Source organism: Bombina bombina, chromosome 3, assembly GCF_027579735.1.
Source record: "Bombina bombina isolate aBomBom1 chromosome 3, aBomBom1.pri, whole genome shotgun sequence".
Taxonomy (NCBI): Eukaryota; Metazoa; Chordata; class Amphibia; order Anura; family Bombinatoridae; genus Bombina; species Bombina bombina.
This window is the reverse complement of record NC_069501.1, coordinates 732,792,620-732,811,590: the sequence shown is the minus strand read 5'-3', so window position 1 is coordinate 732,811,590 and position 18,971 is coordinate 732,792,620. Positions and strand designations below refer to the sequence as shown.

Here is an 18,971-nt window from a genome sequence, read left to right as displayed (position 1 = left end):
TTTACTGTAAATTCATAATACCAGAGGGACCAGACGCGTGCAAAAAATGTACTGCTAGCGCAATTAGTGCTATAGCAGAATTGCTATATACAGCTCCACTTCTAATCTAGCCCATAATTGGTGGCAAAAGAGCGAAGGGTGAGTTAATGTTAAATGTGTGTGGCAGATGCTGCCTTGGTTGCCCCTGGCTGGGATTTTTTTCTACTCACAGGTTGATAGAGTCCTTAGTGTAATATATAGTATATTAGATTGACTAGGTAGATAGTGTAAAGGGACTCAAATTTGTCTATATGTAAGGAATCTTTGTAGCAAACGCCCATAGTGGGTATGGGGATTAAATCAAATCAAACTACTTTTTATCAAGAATTTGAAAGAGCATCATATAAAAATATTAAATATTTTTAGATTAAAGGGCTAAGCTTAAACTGTTTAAATAGATTTTAAAACTAACAGGCATATTTGTGTACAACTGATATACAAGATTCTAGACATATGCATTTGTAATTGGGTGAATACAAGAAATATACCCTTTTGTTGTATTTGCATTTGTTTGAAAATGCAAAATGAGCAGACCTTTAGCAAATAAATAATTTATTTGCTAAATAAATGTTATCAATTAGAAAAAGTAAAATAGTTTTAAATACATCACATTGCAGAAATGCCTAAACATACGTAATATTGTGATAAATTGCATATTATTAGAAATGTATATATATATATATATATATATATATATATATATATATATATATATATATACTGTATGTATTATTAGAAATTGCCGCTAAGAATAGAAAATTGACATAATTTAGTATACCTTGGTCAAAGTTTTAAAGTTAATTTAAGAGTAAAATTCAGTAAATGATAAAACACTGAAGAAAAATAAATTCTTGATAAGTTAATGTCACATTCTCAATTGCTTACAGTCACCTAGATTACGAGTTCTCACCACTATACTAAAGTTATTGACCCCTAAATCGCCGCCCTCCCACATCCCCCTATACTAAAGTTATTAAGCCCTACACTGCCGCCACTATAATAAACCTATTAACCCCTAAAAAAACAAGCCCCCCCACAACAAAATATACTAGAATAAACTATTAACCCCTAAACCGAAAGCCTCCCACATCAAAATAAACTAAATTAAACTATTTACCACTAAACCCAACAACCCCCTTATATTAAAATTACCATTTCCCTATCTTAAATTAAAATTTACCTAATATACACCTAGATTACGAGTTTTTGTTTTTTTCTTACTGCTCACTTAAGCCAACGCTGGTATTACAAGTTTTCTGCAAGCCGGCGTTAGCCTCAGTAAAGTGAGCGTTGAGCAAAATTTAGCTCCACATCTCACTGTAATACCAGCGCTGCTTATGGTAGCGGTAAGCTGGCAAAACTTGCTTGTGCAAGATTTCCCCATAGGAAACAATGGGGCTGAGCTGGCTGAAAAAACCTAACACCTGCAAAAAAGCAGCGTTCCGCTCCTAACGCAGCCCCATTGTTTCCTATGGGGAAATGATTTTTATGTCTGTACCTAACATGAACCCCGAGTCAAAACACCCCTAATATTACACTTAATAACCCTTAATCTGCTGCCCCCGACATCGCCGACACCTGCATAATATTATTAACCCCTAATCTGCTGCTCCGGACACCGCTGCCAGCTAAATTATACTTATGAACAACTAATCTGCTGCCCCCAAAATCGCAGACACCTACATTATAGTTATTAACCCCTAATTTGCTCCCCCAACTACCTAACTACACTTATTAACCCCTAATCTTCCGCCGCCAATGTCGCCGCCACTAGAATAAATTTATTAACCCCTAAACCTAAGTCTAACCCTAACCCTAACACCCCCCTAACTTAAATATAATTTAAATAAATCTAAATAAATTTACTATAATTAACTAAATTATTCCTATTTAAAACTAAATACTTACCTATAAAATAAACCCTAAGATAGCTACAATATAACTAATATTTACATTGTAGCTAGCTTAGGATTTATATTTATTTTACAGGCAACTTTGTATTTATTTTAACTAGGTACAATAGTTATTAAATAGTAATTAACTATTTAATAACTTCCTAGTTAAAATAAAAACAAATTTACCTGTAAAATAAATCCTAACCTAAATTACAATTACACCTAACACTACACTATAATTAAAGTAATTACCTAAACTACCTACAATTAATTACAATTAAATTAAATAAACTAAATTACGGAAAAAAACACTAAATTACAGAAAATAAAAAAAAGAATTACAATAATTTTTAACTAATTACACCTAATCTAACCCCCCTAATAAAATAAAAAGCCCCCCAAAATAATAAAATCCTTCCCTATACTAAATAACAAATAGCCCTTAAAAGGGCCTTTTGCGGGACATTGCCCCAAAGTAATCAGCTCTTTCACCTGTAAAAACAAAAAATACAATATACCCCCAACATTAAAACCCACCACCCACACACCCAACCCTACTCTAAAACCCACCCAATCCTTACTTAATAAAACCTAACACTACCCCCTGAAGATCACCCTACCTTGAGCCGTCTTCACCCAGCCGGGCACAAGTGATCCTCCAAAGGGTCTGAAGTCTTCATCCTATCTGGGCAGAAGAGGACCTCCAGACCGGCAGAAGTCTTCATCCATCCAGGAATTAAAGGGACGCCATCTTGGATGACGTCACTTAAATGACCAGTCATTCAGCCGTCGGCCGTCGGATGAAGAGGATGCTCTGCGTCGAATGTCTTGAAAATGAACCCGCTCTGCTCCGGAAGGATGAAGATAGAAGATGCCGCCTGGATGAAGACTTCTGCCGATCTGGAGGTCCTCTTCTGCCCGGGTAGAATGAAGACTTCGGACCCTCTGGAGGACCACTTGTGCCCAGCTGGGTGAAGACGGCTCAAGGTAGGGTGATCTTCAGGGGGTAGTTTTAGGTTTTATTAAGGGGGGATTGGGTGGGTTTTAGAGTAGGGGTGGGTGTGTGGGTGGTGGGGGTATTGCATTTTGTTTTACAGGTGAAAGATCTGATTACTTTGGGGCAATGCCCCGCAAAAGGCCCTTTTAAGGGCTATTTGTAATTTAGAATAGGGTAGGGAATTTTATTATTTTGGGGGGCTTTTTTATTTTATTAGGGGGATTAGATTAGGTGTAATTAGTTTAAAATTCTTGTAATTCTTTTTCTATTTTCTGTAATATAGTTTTTTTTTTTCGTAATTTAGTTTATTTAATTTAATTGTAATTATTTGTAGGTAGTTTAGGTAATTAGTTTAATTATAGTGTAGTGTTAGGTGTAATTGTAACTTAGGTTAGGTTTTATTTTACAGGTAAATTTGTTTTTATTTTAACTAGGAAGTTATTAAATAGTTAATAATTATTTAATAACTGTTGTACCTAGTTAAAATAAATACAAACAGATATCCAAACCTGCTCAACAAAGCACTCAGAGGGTCATAGGGTAATAGAATAGTTAAATGTCTATAAGCAAAGGTAAAGCATGAGAGAGGGTATGTGAATCTGGTCCCAGATAAGTTATATCAATTTAATTAATACTCACAGGCAGCAACCTCTTATTTCCAGTGCGTCTGCGCACGCACTTATTACAAAAATAACAGTCCAAGGATGGAAAAAGAAAAAGCGCTCCAAGCCTTATAGTAAAAAATTCCAATACTTTATTCAAAAAGGTTTAAAATCATGTAAGATAAAAGCGGTCAGCACAAGAAAAAGTGCAAAAAAATCCAAAAATACAGGCGACAGAACATGTGATCCCAGCAAACGTTTTGTGCAGTTATGCACTTGGTCACTGCTGATTAGTTCACCAGTTCTGTCTCTATTTATAGCCTTGAATTCCAATTTCTTAAAGAAACATATCAACCTGTATTTTAAATATCAGTAAGAGAGCCTATGACAAGAAACCTCATTGTACAAGAAACTCAATGATAACTATTCACACTGCTATTATTCAGACAATATTTGAGGAATTAGCTTTAGCATCTAACTACTGTTTAGAATCCTAAGAGTCATAATACTAGCTTATATGGTAAACTAGGAGCCTATGACAAGAAACACATATATGTACAAATAAATAACAATGACATTGCTAAGTTAACATATGCTAAATACACACTCTCACTGCATTGAGTAAGTGTACCAACCTGTATCACAACTATTAATCCATGAGCCTATGACAAGAAACCTATCATATGTATTTATAATATACTGAGTACACTTCACATGCCCTTGTATGGACCTATACTATTTAGCATCCACACTCCTGTTGTTCAAACAAATTTAAAAAATTAGCTTTAGCATCTAACTACTATTTAGAATTCTAAGAGTCATAATCCTAACTTATGAAGCGAACAGAGAGCCTATGACAAGAAACACATGTGTACAAATAGATAACAATGAAATTTCTAGTTTAACATATGCTAAAAACAAAGTCTCACTACATTAAGTAAGCATATCAACCTGTATCACACATGTTAATTTATGAGCCTATGACAAGAAACCTATCATATGTATTTATAATATACTGAGTGTACTTCATACGCTGTTGTATGGGCCTATGTCAAGTAATCTCTCTGTTGTTTCCTGAGCATTCCTCTGATATTCTGCATTGGTTGTGCAATTTCTCTTTATCCTGGTATATTCACCCTTTGGAATACCCTTGACTACATGTCTGGGGTGACAAGAGTCATACTTGAGAACTGTGTTGCCAGCTGTTAACTTTCTATACATGGTGGTCTCAATAGTATGATGATCTGTGCTGATTAATGTTATGTCTAGAAAATTGATCTGTTTGTTATTTTGTTCACTAGTGAAAGTTAGATCACAATTATTCTGATTAAGATATTTACAAAAGTCAGCTGCTTCCTCCTCATCTCCATCAAATACAAACAAAAGATCATCAATATATCTATAAAGGGCTCCATGTACTAAGCCGTCAATTCATCCGTCATTGTAGACGCGGATAAACTCGCCATTACTCGCCGCGGGCGAAATGGTGTCCGCTGTCGCTATGTACTAATATTCCCCCAATAAATAGACAAGTCTAGCCCGCCGCGAGCAGTTGCGGATTGTTGATAAATTTGACGCCTCGCTCGCCGCGACTAAGCGGATGTACTTAACTTTCAGTTGAATTTTCTGGCCAATTATTAACACGTGACATGCAAGGTGTCACGAACATCATAGTAGTCGCGGGAATAGAATTTTGCTCCTATAAAAGTTCAACTTATCTAAACAACTTTATTATTGTTCAAAATTTTTTGAAGAGTGATAACAGAGCGTTATTTTTGTAATATTTATTTACAATTTGGATATGGCTTCATCTGGATCTGATAATATATAAATATTAATATAAAAATAATTATAAAGATTGACAACTATACAATACAAATTTAAATAGATTACTCTTTAATTACAGTCGACAAATTGGGCGCAATTTATGTACATGGAAATGAGAGACAAATTAGACGCCAGTTATGCTGTAAGTACAATGCTGATATTACTGCCTTTTATATATGTCTAGACTGGCGTCTAGATTGACTTTCCTATTGTTTTGTACCTTGCCCGCCACCTAAAATGTGGCAAGGCAAAAATAACGAGGTGGGAGCGGAAATTGTAGCGAGCGGACAAATAGATTTTTTAGTACATTCGTTTTTGGCGAGTTGGTGGTCAAATGTGTCTAATTACAGTGAAAAATGGAGCGGTAGCGAGGTTTGGCGGATAAGTACGCTCGCAATTTTAAAGATGCGAGTTTTAACATAATTGACGGCTTTGTACATATCAGTTTGCGAATTTTGACGCAAGATTTGTTGCGGGTAGCTCGCTGACTGCTTAGTACATGGAGCCCAAAATTGGATGATCTTGTCCCTATAAGGATTTCTATCTCCAAAGACGTGGGACAGCTCCCACCAACCCATAAAAAGGTTGGCATAGGAGGGGGCAAATTTCGCCCCCATCGCCGTCCCACGTCTCTGGAGATAGAAACCATTCTGAAACAGAAAGAAATTGTGGCTCAAGAGATATTCTATAGCTCTTAATATAAAGACCTTAGTGGGTGTTGTGAAATTAGTATGTTTTTCCAAGAAAAATTCAACAGCCGTTATACCCTTCATATGCTGTATGGTAGTGTACAGGGAGGAAACATCTGCTCAGGTTGAATCTTTAGGTAGTTTTCCACTGCAAGCCTTGCATTTTATTTAACAGGGTCATAGTATCCTGTATGTAGCTAGGTAACTCCCTAACCAGAGGTTGGAGAAAAGAATCTATTAGCTCTGACAAGTGTTGATTCAAAACATCTATTCCCGCTATGATTGGTCTACCTTGTGGGATTTTATATTCTTGTGTGTCTTTGGAAGATAGTGAAACACAGGAATGACCGGCATTTGTGGAACAATTTTTTCGTGTATGGTTTTCTTAATGATATTATTATGCCTTGCATAAAGAACCAAATTGGTCAGTTCATTCCTGTATTTCACTGTGGGATTCTCCTTAAGTTTAATGTTTACAGCTCTATCACTCAGTTGCCTCAAGGACTCAGCAATGTAGTCCTCCTTATTCAGAACAACCACATTGCTCCCCTTGTCAGATTGCCTGATGACTAAATTGTCATCAGCTGCCAAGGTTTTTAATGTCTCTCTTTCTCTAATGGTAAAATTAGAGTGTGACTTATTGCTTTTCTGTTGTGTCTGTAATTGTCTGAGTTTTTCTTCTATAGTTTTCTGAAAAATATCCAACACGTTTGGCCTAGTGTGTATAGGGTAAAAATAGCTTTTATTCTTAATATGTCTCAGAGAAATGTCTGATTTCTGAATTAGCCCTTGTGTGTTAATTTCCCCCTCCTGTTGTAACTGTTCTAAATCAACTACACTACACAAATCTGAAAACTCTCTTAGTCTCATTACCTCAGTATCTCCAGTATTTACAGAGCTGTTTAAGTCTTGTTCCTGATTCTCATCTGATCCAAAATAATGTTTGCACAGTGTGATCTTGCTTACAAACCTGTTTATAGCTAATATAGTTTTGAAAATATTGAAATGATTGTCAGGAACAAAATTTAAACCCTTAGAAAGCACTTGTATCTCAATATCATTGAGTTTCTTAACAGACAAATTAATGACATCCTTATTTAAGCATATTTCTTCTGGACATTCTGTGAGCGGGTTGAGTATGTCCTGTATGTCATGCCTCTCCTGGAAGGAAATCACATCCCCTCTCTTCGCATCTTGGTTGTATTTGATCCTTCTTCTTCTTTTTCCCCTTCTGCCTCTATGGTTTTTTTTCTTGTTGATGGTACAATCAAGCGCATCTCGTTTTTTGAGGCTGTGTTGTTAGCTACTTCTTCATTTGACTGACTCTCTCTTGCTAGGGATAAAGCATATGAATCTTCTCCTATTTCCCCTTCTGAAGAATCATATTCATATTCGGTATCTGAGAATGTGACTACTTTCCCTTTCTTATTGGAGTTAATGTGTTTGTTCTTATTAAATCTCCTTTTAAATCTAGGTTTGGATAGGTCATCTTGACTCCAACGATATACTTGTTTTTGATCGTAATATTTTTTATCCCTTAACATCTTCCTTGATTTAAATTGCCATAACTCTTGTTTAAAGGCAATCATATTCTTTTCAAACTGTTGGTCATATTTCCTAAAATTATCATTGTACTGTTGACCCCTCAGTTTATTCTGTAGCTCTTTCAATTCTAACATAATGTCTTTCCTTTGTTCTCTTTTATATTGTACCAATAAATCCATGAGGGCAAAGGAACATGTGTCTAATATTGTATTCCACTTATTGATAAAATCAAGGTTGTTAACAGCAAATGATGGAAACTTGTGTTTCTGTAACCCTCTAGGGATACGTTTCTCATGGATGTACAATAAAAAGGATCTTATATCCAATTCTAATTTGATGTCCTTGTTTCGCAGTTCATCAATATAAAAAAAGAGACTGTCCAGTGTATATGCAATATCGTTATATAGTTCTGATGTGTCTTCTTTAAAGTCACCCAAAACATAGGGGTTTTCAGTTTCATTGTCCATTTTGGATCCCTTACTGAAAATAAGTTGATATTGTGTGCTGACCACTTATTTTAATTATTAATGTTTAAATATGGATATAACAAACCCTCTTCAATTACAGCCTTATGTCCTTAATAATCACTTATATGTAAAATGTATTGCTTGCAAATTCATATGTTGCTTAAAAGGTTTTAGAGAGTGTATGCCAACATGAAACAAGCATGATAGTGATAAGTCCATAAAATCCAGACTTTTGCAGGTAAATTAAAAATCAAATTGCCGTAATTATTACCTTTGGAGATAGAAATCCTTATAGGGACAAGATCATCCAATTTTATAGATATATTGATGATCTTTTTTTGTATTTGATGGAGATGAGGAGGAAGCAGCTGACTTTTATAAATATCTTAATCAGAATAATTGTGATCTAACTTTCACTAGTGAACAAAATAACAAACAGATCAATTTTCTAGACATAACATTAATCAGCACAGATCATCATACTATTGAGACCACCATGTATAGAAAGTTAACAGCTGGCAAAACAGTTCTCAAGTATGACTCTTGTGACCCCAGACATGTAGTCAAGGGTATTCCAAAGGGTGAATATACCAGGATAAAGAGAAATTCCACAACCAATGCAGAATATCAGAGGAATGCTCAGGAAACAGCAGAGCGATTACTTGACAGGGGGTACACTAAAAAAACTTTGAATGAAGCAAAACAAAGTGTAGATCTTAACCCGAGACAAGACTTGCTTAAATATAAAAACAAACGGAAAAGGGAATTGACTAATCATAAAATTAAATTCATTACTACATATAGTAAGGAATATAACAAAATATGTAATATCATTAAGGAATCAATACCCATTCTTCACTCTGACCCGATTCTGAAAGAAATTCTTAAGGAGGGTTGTGATTTTGTACCAAAAAGAGGAAAAACTTTAGCTAATTTCCTTTCACCCTCTGATTTGAAACCCAAGAAATCAACATGTTGGTTACAAAAGAGGAAAGGCTTTTATAAATGTAGACGACCGGTATGCACCACATGTGATTTTGTAAGTGAGGGAGAAGAGTTTACATCCACAGGTACTAATAAGAATGACAAAATTCATAATTTTATTAACTGTGCGACCACGCATGTAGTATATCTCCTCACTTGCAAAATCTGTCAGAAACAGTATACAGGGAAAACGAAACGTCGGTTGAAGGAGAGATTTCTAGAGCATTTGCGCTCAATAGAGGATGATCACTCTGACACACCAGTCTCCAGACACTTTAAGACTCTACACAACTCTGACATATCAGCTTTATCTGTTCAGGGAATAGATTTTGTTCCTCTTTGGAGAAGGGGTGGTGACAGGGAAAATACATTAGACAAAAGAGAGGTTCTTTGGATGTTTAATCTCCAGACAACCCATCCTTTGGGTTTAAACATGAGAAGAGATCTATATTTATTTGCTAAATAGTATAGGCCCATACAACAGCTTATGAAGTACACTCAGTATATTATAAATACATATGATAGGTTTTTTGTCATAGGCTCATGGATTAACATTTGTGATACAGGTTGATATGCTTACTTAATGCAGTGAGACTTTGTTTTTAGCATATGTTAAACTAGCAATGTCATTGTTATCTATTTGTACACATGTTTTTCTTGTCATAGGCTCCCTGTTCGCCTCATAAGTTAGGATTATGACTCTTAGGATTCTAAATAGTAGTTAGATGCTAAAGCTGATTTTTCAAATTTTTTTGAACAACAGGAGTGTGAATGCTAAATAGTATAGGTCCATACAAGGGCATGTGAAGTGCACTCAGTATATTATAAATACATATGATAGGTTTCTTGTCATAGGCTCATGGATTAATATTTGTGCTACAGGTTGGTACACTTATTCAATGCAGTCAGACTGTGTATTTAGCATATGTTAACTTAGCAATGTCATTGCTATTTATTTGTACATATATGTGTTTCTTGTCATAGGCTCCTAGTTTACCATATAAGCTAGTATTATGACTCTTAGGATTCTAAACAGTAGTTAGATGCTAAAGCTAATTCCTCAAATATTGTCTGAATAATAGGCGTGTGAATAGTTATCATTGAGTTTCTTATACAATGAGGTTTCTTGTCATAGTCTCTCTTACTGATATTTAAAATACATGTTGATATGTTTCTTTAAGAAATTGGAATTCTAGGCTATAAATAGAGACAGAACAGGTGAACTAATCAGCAGTGACCAAGTGCATAACTGCACAAAACGTTTGCTGGGAGCACCTGTTCTGTCGCGTTGTATTTTTGCATTTTTTGCACTTTTTCTTTTGCTGACCGCTTTTATCTTACATGATTTTAAACTTTTTTGAATAAAGTATTGGAATTTTTTTACTATAAGGCTTGGAGCGCTTTTTCTTTTTCCATCCTTGGACTGTTAAAATAAATACAAAGTTGCCTGTAAAATAAATATAAATCCTAAGCTAGCTACAATGTAACTATTAGTTATATTGTAGCTAGCTTAGGGTTTATTTTATAGGTAAGTATTTAGTTTTAAATAGGAATAATTTATTTAATAGTAGTACATTTATTTTGTTTTATTTAAATTATATTTAAGTTAGGGGGGGTTAGACTTAGGGTTAAACTGTGGTTTAGGGGTTAATACATTTATTAAAGTGGCTGCGATGTCCGGTCGGCAGATTAGGGGTTAAACATTTTAGTTAAGTGTTTCCGATGTGGGGGGGGGGCTCGGTTTATGGGTTAATAGGTAGTTTATGGGTGTTAGTGAACTTTGTAGCACTTTAGTTAAGAGCTTTATGTTCTGGCGTTAGCCCATAAAACTCTTAACTACTGACTTTCAAAGGCGGTAGGAGTCTTGCCAGGAGAGGGTCTACCGCTCACTTTTTCAGGCAATCGTAATACCGGCATTAGGCAAATCCCATTAAAAAGATAGGATACGCAATTGACGTAAGGGGATTTGCGGTATGCTAAAATCGCGGAAAAAAAGTGAGCGGTACACCTGTACCTGCCTGACTCGTAATGCCAGCGGGCGTTAAAAAGCAGCGTTAGGACCCCTAAACGCTGCTTTTTAAGGCTAACGCAAGACTCGTAATCTAGCCGATAATAAATAAACTAAAATGAAACTAACTACCAATTAAATTAAACTAAACTACACATTAAAAACATCCTAATACTACTCTAAAACTTACAAAGTATCTAATTACAAAAAAATAATAATACTAAGTTAAATAACAAACACTAAATAACAGAAAATAACAAATGAAATTATCCAAAATAAAAATAATTACACCTAATCTAATAGCCCTATCAAAATAAAAAGCCCACCCAAAATAAACCCCCCACCTAGTCAACAATAAACTACCAATGGCCCTTAAAAGGGCCTTTTGTGGGGCATTGCCCCAAAGATATCAGCTCTTTTACCTGTAAAAAAAACACACAAGACCCCCCAATAGTAAAAGCCACCACCCAACCAACCCCTAAAATAAAAGACCTAATTCTAAAAAAACCTAAGCTACCCATTGCCCTGGAAAGGTCATTTGTATGGGCATTTCCCTTAAAAGGGCATTTAGCTCTTTTACTGCCCAAACCCTAAACTAAAAATAAATCCCACCCAAAAAAAACCTTAAAAAAGCATAACACTAACCCCCTGATGATCCACTTACAGTTTTTGAAGTGCTGCATGAACGATCTTCATCCCGGAATTGAAGTCCTGATCCAAGCGGCGAGAAGTATTCATCCAAGCAGCCTCTTTTATCTTCATCCTGGAGGCGACGTCCTGATCCAAGCGGCGAGAAGTCTTCATCCAGATGGCCTCTTCAATTTTCATCCAGACGGCATCTTCTATTTAGATCCGGGAGGCACGGAGCGGGTCCATCTTGAAGACATCCGGCGTGGAGCATCCTCTTCATACGGTCGCCACCATATACTGAATCTTCAATGCAAGGCACACAATCCAAGATGGCGTCCCTTGCATTCCTATTGCCTGAAAAATTTGAATCAGCCAATAGAATTAATGCTGCTTTGAACAGCCAATAGGATTTTAGCAGCTCTAATTCCTATTGGCTGATTCAAATTTTTCAGCCAATAGGAATGCAAGGGACGCTATCTTGGATTGCGTCCCTTGCATTGAAGATTCAGTGTGCGGCTGTGACTGTATGAAGAGGATGCTCCGCACTGGATGTCTTCAGGATGGACCCGCTCCGCGCTTCCGGGATCAATATAGAAGATGCTGCCTGTATGAAGATTGAAGAGGCCACCTGGATGAAGATTGAAGAGGCCGCCTGGATGAAGACTTCTCGCCATTTAAATCAGGACTTCGCCCCCGGGATGAAGATTGAAGAGGCCGTCTAGATGAAGACTTCTTGCCGCCTGGATCAGGACTTCAACTCCGGGATGAAGATCGTTCAAGCTGGACATTAAAAAAAAATGTAAGTGGATCGTCAGGGGGTTAGTATTAGGCTTTTTTAAGGTTTTCTTGGGTGGGTTTATTTTTTAGTTTAGGGTCTGGGCAGTAAAAGAGCTAAATAGCCTTTTAAGAGCAGTGCCTATACAAATGCCCTTTTCAGGGCAATGGGTAGCTTAGGTTTTTTTAGAATTAGTTTTTTATTTTGGGGGGGTACTGTTGGGGGGGTCTTTGTGTTTTTTTTACAGGTAAAAGTGCTGATATATTTGGAGCAATGCCCCACAAAAGGCTCTTTTAAGGGCAATTGGTGGGCTTTTTCTTTTTTGATAGGGCTGTTAGATTAGGTATAATTCTTTTTATTTTGGATAATTTCATTTTTTATTTTGTGTAATGTATATTTAAGTGGGTGTTTGTAATTTTTTTTTGTAGCAAAAGAGCTGTTTAACTCAGGGCAATGCCCTTTTATGGACCCCTGAAAATGCAATTTTAAGGGCCCTCGGTAGTATTTTAGATAAGGCTTTTTTATTTTGGGGTGTTTTTTTTTTTAAAGGGTATTAGAATAGGAATAATCTTTATTTTTTTGGATAATTTCGTTAGTTTTTTTTGTAATGGTAGTTTTTTTTATTTTTTGTAATGTTAGGTTTTAGTGTAAGGTAGTTAGGTTTTATTTCACAGGTAAGTTTGTATTTATTTCAACTAGGTAGTTAGTAAATAGTTAATAACTATTAACTAACTAGTCTACCTAGTAAAAATAAAACCTAAACTAGATACAATATAACTATTAGTTGTATTGTAGCTAGCTTAGGTTTTATTTCACAGGTAAGTACAGGGAGTGCAGAATTATTAGGCAAATGAGTATTTTGACCACATCATCCTCTTTATGCATGTTGTCTTACTCCAAGCTGTATAGGCTCAAAAGCCTACTACCAATTAAGCATATTAGGTGATGTGCATCTCTGTAATGAGAAGGGGTGTGGTCTAATGACATCAACACCCTATATCAGGTGTGCATAAATATTAGGCAACTTCCTTTCCTTTGGCAAAATGGGTCAAAAGAAGGACTTGACAGGCTCAGAAAAGTCAAAAATAGTGAGATATCTTGCAGAGGAATGCAGCACTCTTAAAATTGCAAAGCTTCTGAAGCGTGATCATCGAACAATCAAGCGTTTCATTCAAAATAGTCAACAGGGACGCAAGAAGCGTGTGGAAAAACCAAGGCGCAAAATAACTGCCCATGAACTGAGAAAAGTCAAGCGTGCAGCTGCCAAGATGCCACTTGCCACCAGTTTGGCCATATTTCAGAGCTGCAACATCACTGGAGTGCCCAAAAGCACAAGGTGTGCAATACTCAGAGACATGGCCAAGGTAAGAAAGGCTGAAAGACAACCACCACTGAACAAGACACACAAGCTGAAACGTCAAGACTGGGCCAAGAAATATCTCAAGACTGATTTTTCTAAGGTTTTATGGACTGATGAAATGAGAGTGAGTCTTGATGGGCCAGATGGATGGGCCTGTGGCTGGATTGGTAAAGGGCAGAGAGCTCCAATCCGACTCAGACGCCAGCAAGGTGGAGGTGGAGTACTGGTTTGGGCTGGTATCATCAAAGATGAGCTTGTTGGGCCTTTTCGGGTTGAGGATGGAGTCAAGCTCAACTCCCAGTCCTACTGCCAGTTTCTGGAAGACACCTTCTTCAAGCAGTGGTACAGGAAGAAGTCTGCATCCTTCAAGAAAAACATGATTTTCATGCAGGACAATGCTCCATCACACACGTCCAAGTACTCAACAGCGCGGCTGGTAAGAAAGGGTATAAAAGAAGAAAATCTAATGACATGGCCTCCTTGTTCACCTGATCTGAACCCCATTGAGAACCTGTGGTCCATCATCAAATGTGAGATTTACAAGGAGGGAAAACAGTACACCTCTCTGAAAAGTGTCTGGGAGGCTGTGGTTGCTGCTGCGCGCAATGTTGATGGTGAACAGATCAAAACACTGACAGAATCCATGGATGGCAGGCTTTTGAGTGTCCTTGCAAAGAAAGGTGGCTATATTGGTCACTGATTTGTTTTTGTTTTGTTTTTGAATGTCAGAAATGTATATTTGTGAATGTTGAGATGTTATATTGATTTCACTGGTAAAAATAAATAATTGAAATGGGTATATATTTGTTTTTTGTTAAGTTGCCTAATAATTATGCACAGTAATAGTCACCTGCACACACAGATATTCCCCTAAAATAGCTATAACTAAAAACAAACTAAAAACTACTTCCAAAACTATTCAGCTTTGATATTAATGAGTTTTTTTGGGTTCATTGAGAACATGGTTGTTGTTCAATAATAAAATTAATCCTCAAAAATACAACTTGCCTAATAATTCTGCACTCCCTGTATTTAGTTTTAACTAGGTATTATTTAGTTAATAATTGTACATTTAATTTAGATACATTTTAATTATTTTAAAGTTAGGTGGTGTTAGGCTTACGTTAGGGGTTCATTGTTTAATTTAGGTTGTTGCGGTGTGAAGGGCTGGTGGTTTAGGGATTAATAGGTTTATTTAGTGGTAGTGATGTGGGAGGCCAGAGGTTTAGGGGTTATTAGCTTTATTTAGGTGACAACAATTCTCGGGAGCAGCGGAATAGAGGTTAATAACTTTAGTATTGGGGCAGTGATATCGGGAGTGGCAGATTAGGGGTTAATAATTTTATTTAGGTGGCGGCAATATCGGGAGCAGCAGATTAGAGGTTAATAACTGTAGGCAGGTGTTGGTGATGTCAGGTTCAGCAGATTAGGAGTGTTTAGATGTGAGGTTTATGTTAGGGTGTTAGGTTTAAACTGCATTTTCTTTTTTCCCCATATACATCAATGGGGCTGCGTAACAGAGCTTTTGTAGGTGTTGGACTTTTTTTTTGCCGGCTCTCCCCATTGATGTCTATGGGGAAAGCGTGCACGAGCATGTCAAAACACTGATGCTTTTGTGTGCGGTATGGAGCTCAACGCAGTCATATCGCACGCACAAGCCGGGTTTTTAAATTCTTGTAATGTCAGCACTATAGGGGGTTAAATAATGCAACTTTGTTGCTTTCCCTATAGCGCTCAAAACTCGTAATCTAGGTGAGTGTTATTTATAAGTAAAGTGCCTTTGCAAAACAAAAATAATAGATGTTAACTAAAGTTGTGCTCTTTCCTTTACAGATACTCCTGCCAGCTCAAGCAATAGTAAGTACTGTTTTACTTTAATAGAATAAGGAATATGAGGTTGAATGTAGCCTAACAATATTCTGTTTTATTGTTAGCATTTTAAATGTTTAAGGTTTGTGATCTGAGTGATTTGTGAAATAATTTACATTTACAATAGTATATTTAATATAGCCTCTATTTATTTATCTCTATTTAGTGTCTGTCTGTATGGCTGTCTATCTATCTATTATCTATCTATCTATCTATCTATCTATCTATCTATCTATCTATCTATCTATCTATCTATCTATCTATCTATCTATCTATCTATCTATCTATCCTATCTATCTATCTATCTATCTATCTATCTATCTATCTATCTAACTATCACCTATCTATCATCTATCTATATCTGGGATAGACTCCACTATACATAGAAATAAAGGACTAATACCAAATAATAAAACAAGAACACACCAAGGGTTCCATTTATGAAGCTGAGAATGAAGATTCAGAGCTCTGGTGGTGCAGGTTTACTCAAGACACTCTGTGGGACTGATTTATCAAGGGCCGAATGGCCCCTGATGCCCCTGTTTTCACACAAGCCTTTAAGCTCGCCGGAAACAGCAGTGAATGACACCCCTTGCTAGCAGCCGACTTGCCGCAAATCTGCAGGGGGCAGCATTGCACAAGCAGTTCACCAGAACATTCAGTGATGTCTGCCGGACGGGATATGCTACAGCGTATCATGTTGGACAGACATTGATAAATCGGCCCCCATGACTATAAGTTAAGAAGCAGCAGTAATAAGACCTCTGCTTCCTAAACTCTCCGTCACCTCTGAGGTGGCAAAATTAACTAACTCCAGACCAGATCAACCAATAACATAATTGGCTATGGGAAAGCAGAGGGCAGGACTGCACAAGCATTTGCTAGTGCAATGATAAATATGGGTTTCCTACCTGGGAACATTGTATATTGATACAAGGGGGGCTGAGTCTTTTCTATATCCTGATTGTGCAGACCAAGGCACAGTCTATGTGGAAACACAGTGGCTTAATGTTCCTTTTAATATTGTAAAGATCATTAGTAATGTCTCAATAAAGCCACACAAATAGAGTCATTATTAATAAAAACAACAAATGAAAATGCTTAATAAACTGTGTATCCAGACTTCCACATGACCTGCTCTTAAAGCCTTCCAGAAAGAGTGTTTTCAGTCACTCAACTCTTTTAAATAGCCTAAAACTCCTTCTAGATATCTTTAAAAAAACATAGCACCAATAGTAATATATTATAAGGTTCTCTCCAGTCATTTAGCTGACATTCCTACTTTTATCTAAAATTTATTTTAATATATTATGAGCATCCATACAGTTGTCTGACTCAATAAAACTAATGACATATTTTTTCTGTCAGAATATGGAGCAAAATTATGAGCATCAATATTTTACTACCTCATCACTTAACATAACAAACCACAGCATTTCATCTCTCTGGACATTATTATTTAACCCTCCAGTCTTTGATTCTAGGTTGGTTTGTCTGAAATCAAATTCCTCCACAATGTGTTGTCTTGTATTGTATAAAATTGATCTTTCTTTTGCTCTGGGACACCATGAAAAATAGGGAATAAATTGATTCTTGAGATTTGACCCTGTCCTTCACCTCCTATATACAGAATGGACATTTTCTCCACTACCCACAACCCTTTCATGTCAGCTTTTCATCCCAGACATCAATGTTTTTTCTTAACCAGAAGTAAACTCTTATTCTGGTTCACAAGTACTGCAATATTGACATCTTATATTTATTTATTTTTCTGAATTTTCAAACAATAGGATTTTGAAGTTGGCTGAAACTTTTTAAATTAACATATATTTGTTTTCAATCTATAAAAAGCAAAGAACTATACTTGTATAGATAATATAACGAATATAACTTGATCAGTCAATCAAAACATGCATTGTATTTACCCATGCTTATTTATTTTAAAAAAAGGATGCTCTGGTCTATGTATAATCACATTATTCACTTTTATTATTAATTTTGCAGGTGTTTCCAGTGAGGTTTCTCAAGAAATTGTCAGCACTGCAGTTGGCTTGGGCATTGCTGTTGGCTTTTTGGCTTTACTCTGTACCCTTATGGGGGGCATTGCTTTCCTGATGCACAGAAAACTTCAGAAGACTAGATATCCAGACAAAAACAACTTTCATTAGATTAAGGTCTGCTGTGTTTGACAATTGATAGTTAAATATTGATATGTTTATAGGTAATATATAGTAACACTAATGCAAAACCATATGATCTTAAGTTGACTGTGGAAAAAAATAAAAAAAAACATTTGGTTAATTACATAGTTGCAAAATCTGAGCTGGAAATATTTAATTATTGATGTTTTATAATGTAATATTTGATTAATGTAATATTTGATTTGTGTATATAATAGAAAATAAAACGTTATCATTTGCAATCATAAACAGTACATGCTAGTTCCTACAACAAACACAACGCCTCTTGTCTTTAGCAAACAGCCATTTCATTTTAACTGATACAATATTTGAAATGTCAATTATCTTGCAGAAATGTTTGTTTTGACACAGCTTAATTACATATGCCCATGCTGATATTTTATGGAATAAGAATGCTTGTGAATTAAATGGTAATTAAGTCATTAAGAGGTTTATTGGATGTTTTATCTCTCATTGTTCTTCTATTGCCCTGGAAAAATTTGCAACCAGTTTGCAATATATTTTTTGTTCAAATCTTACTTAGAAAAGCTTACTATAGGAAGCCTACAGGCTAGAAAAATAGGCAAAAAGAGGATAGAAGGGGCATGTTACATAAAATACTAGTTAAAATATTAGTTTTAGAAATATAATTTTATGGATATAGGCTAATGAAACTCTGTGTTAGCACAAATATACAGACATATGTAAGGAAAAAATACCAAATAAAACATATTCATGTTGTCATAAAGTAAATACCTTCAAAATAGTGGTTGTCGTAAGTAGGAAGAATTGGATCTATAATGCAGTGATCTTATATAATCAAAACCTCAATAAAAATAAAGATTACAATGTTGCCAGGCATTATTGTGATTCAATGCACTCCTTTGTTCCCAGGTTATGTTCAAAAGCTGCAAACAACCAGATAAAGGAAAAACTATTTAACCTATTTAAGTGAAGGTCAATTTCAATGAATTAGTGCCCGGTTTTTATTAGTACTATTAAAAACAAGGGCACTTTAATTCATCAAAATTTACATTTCACTAGTTTTCTTTAAAAACTTACCTTTTAATCCTGACAGCCACTGCAGCGATTCCCCCGGCCGTC

At 35.9% G+C, this 18,971-nt stretch overlaps 1 protein-coding gene across 1 annotated transcript in view; it reads left to right on the top strand.

Moving 5' to 3' along the window:
* LOC128651897 (zona pellucida-like domain-containing protein 1) overlaps nucleotides 1-18,314 on the top strand; it is a 69,901-nt gene extending 51,587 nt beyond the window's left edge. The window contains exons 10-11 of the mRNA XM_053704864.1: nucleotides 15,652-15,675; nucleotides 17,692-18,314. Coding sequence (XP_053560839.1) covers nucleotides 15,652-15,675; nucleotides 17,692-17,855 — 188 coding nt within the window. The 3' untranslated portion in view covers nucleotides 17,856-18,314. The remainder of the gene's footprint in view (nucleotides 1-15,651; nucleotides 15,676-17,691) is intronic.
* The last annotated feature ends 657 nt before the right edge of the window (nucleotides 18,315-18,971 follow it).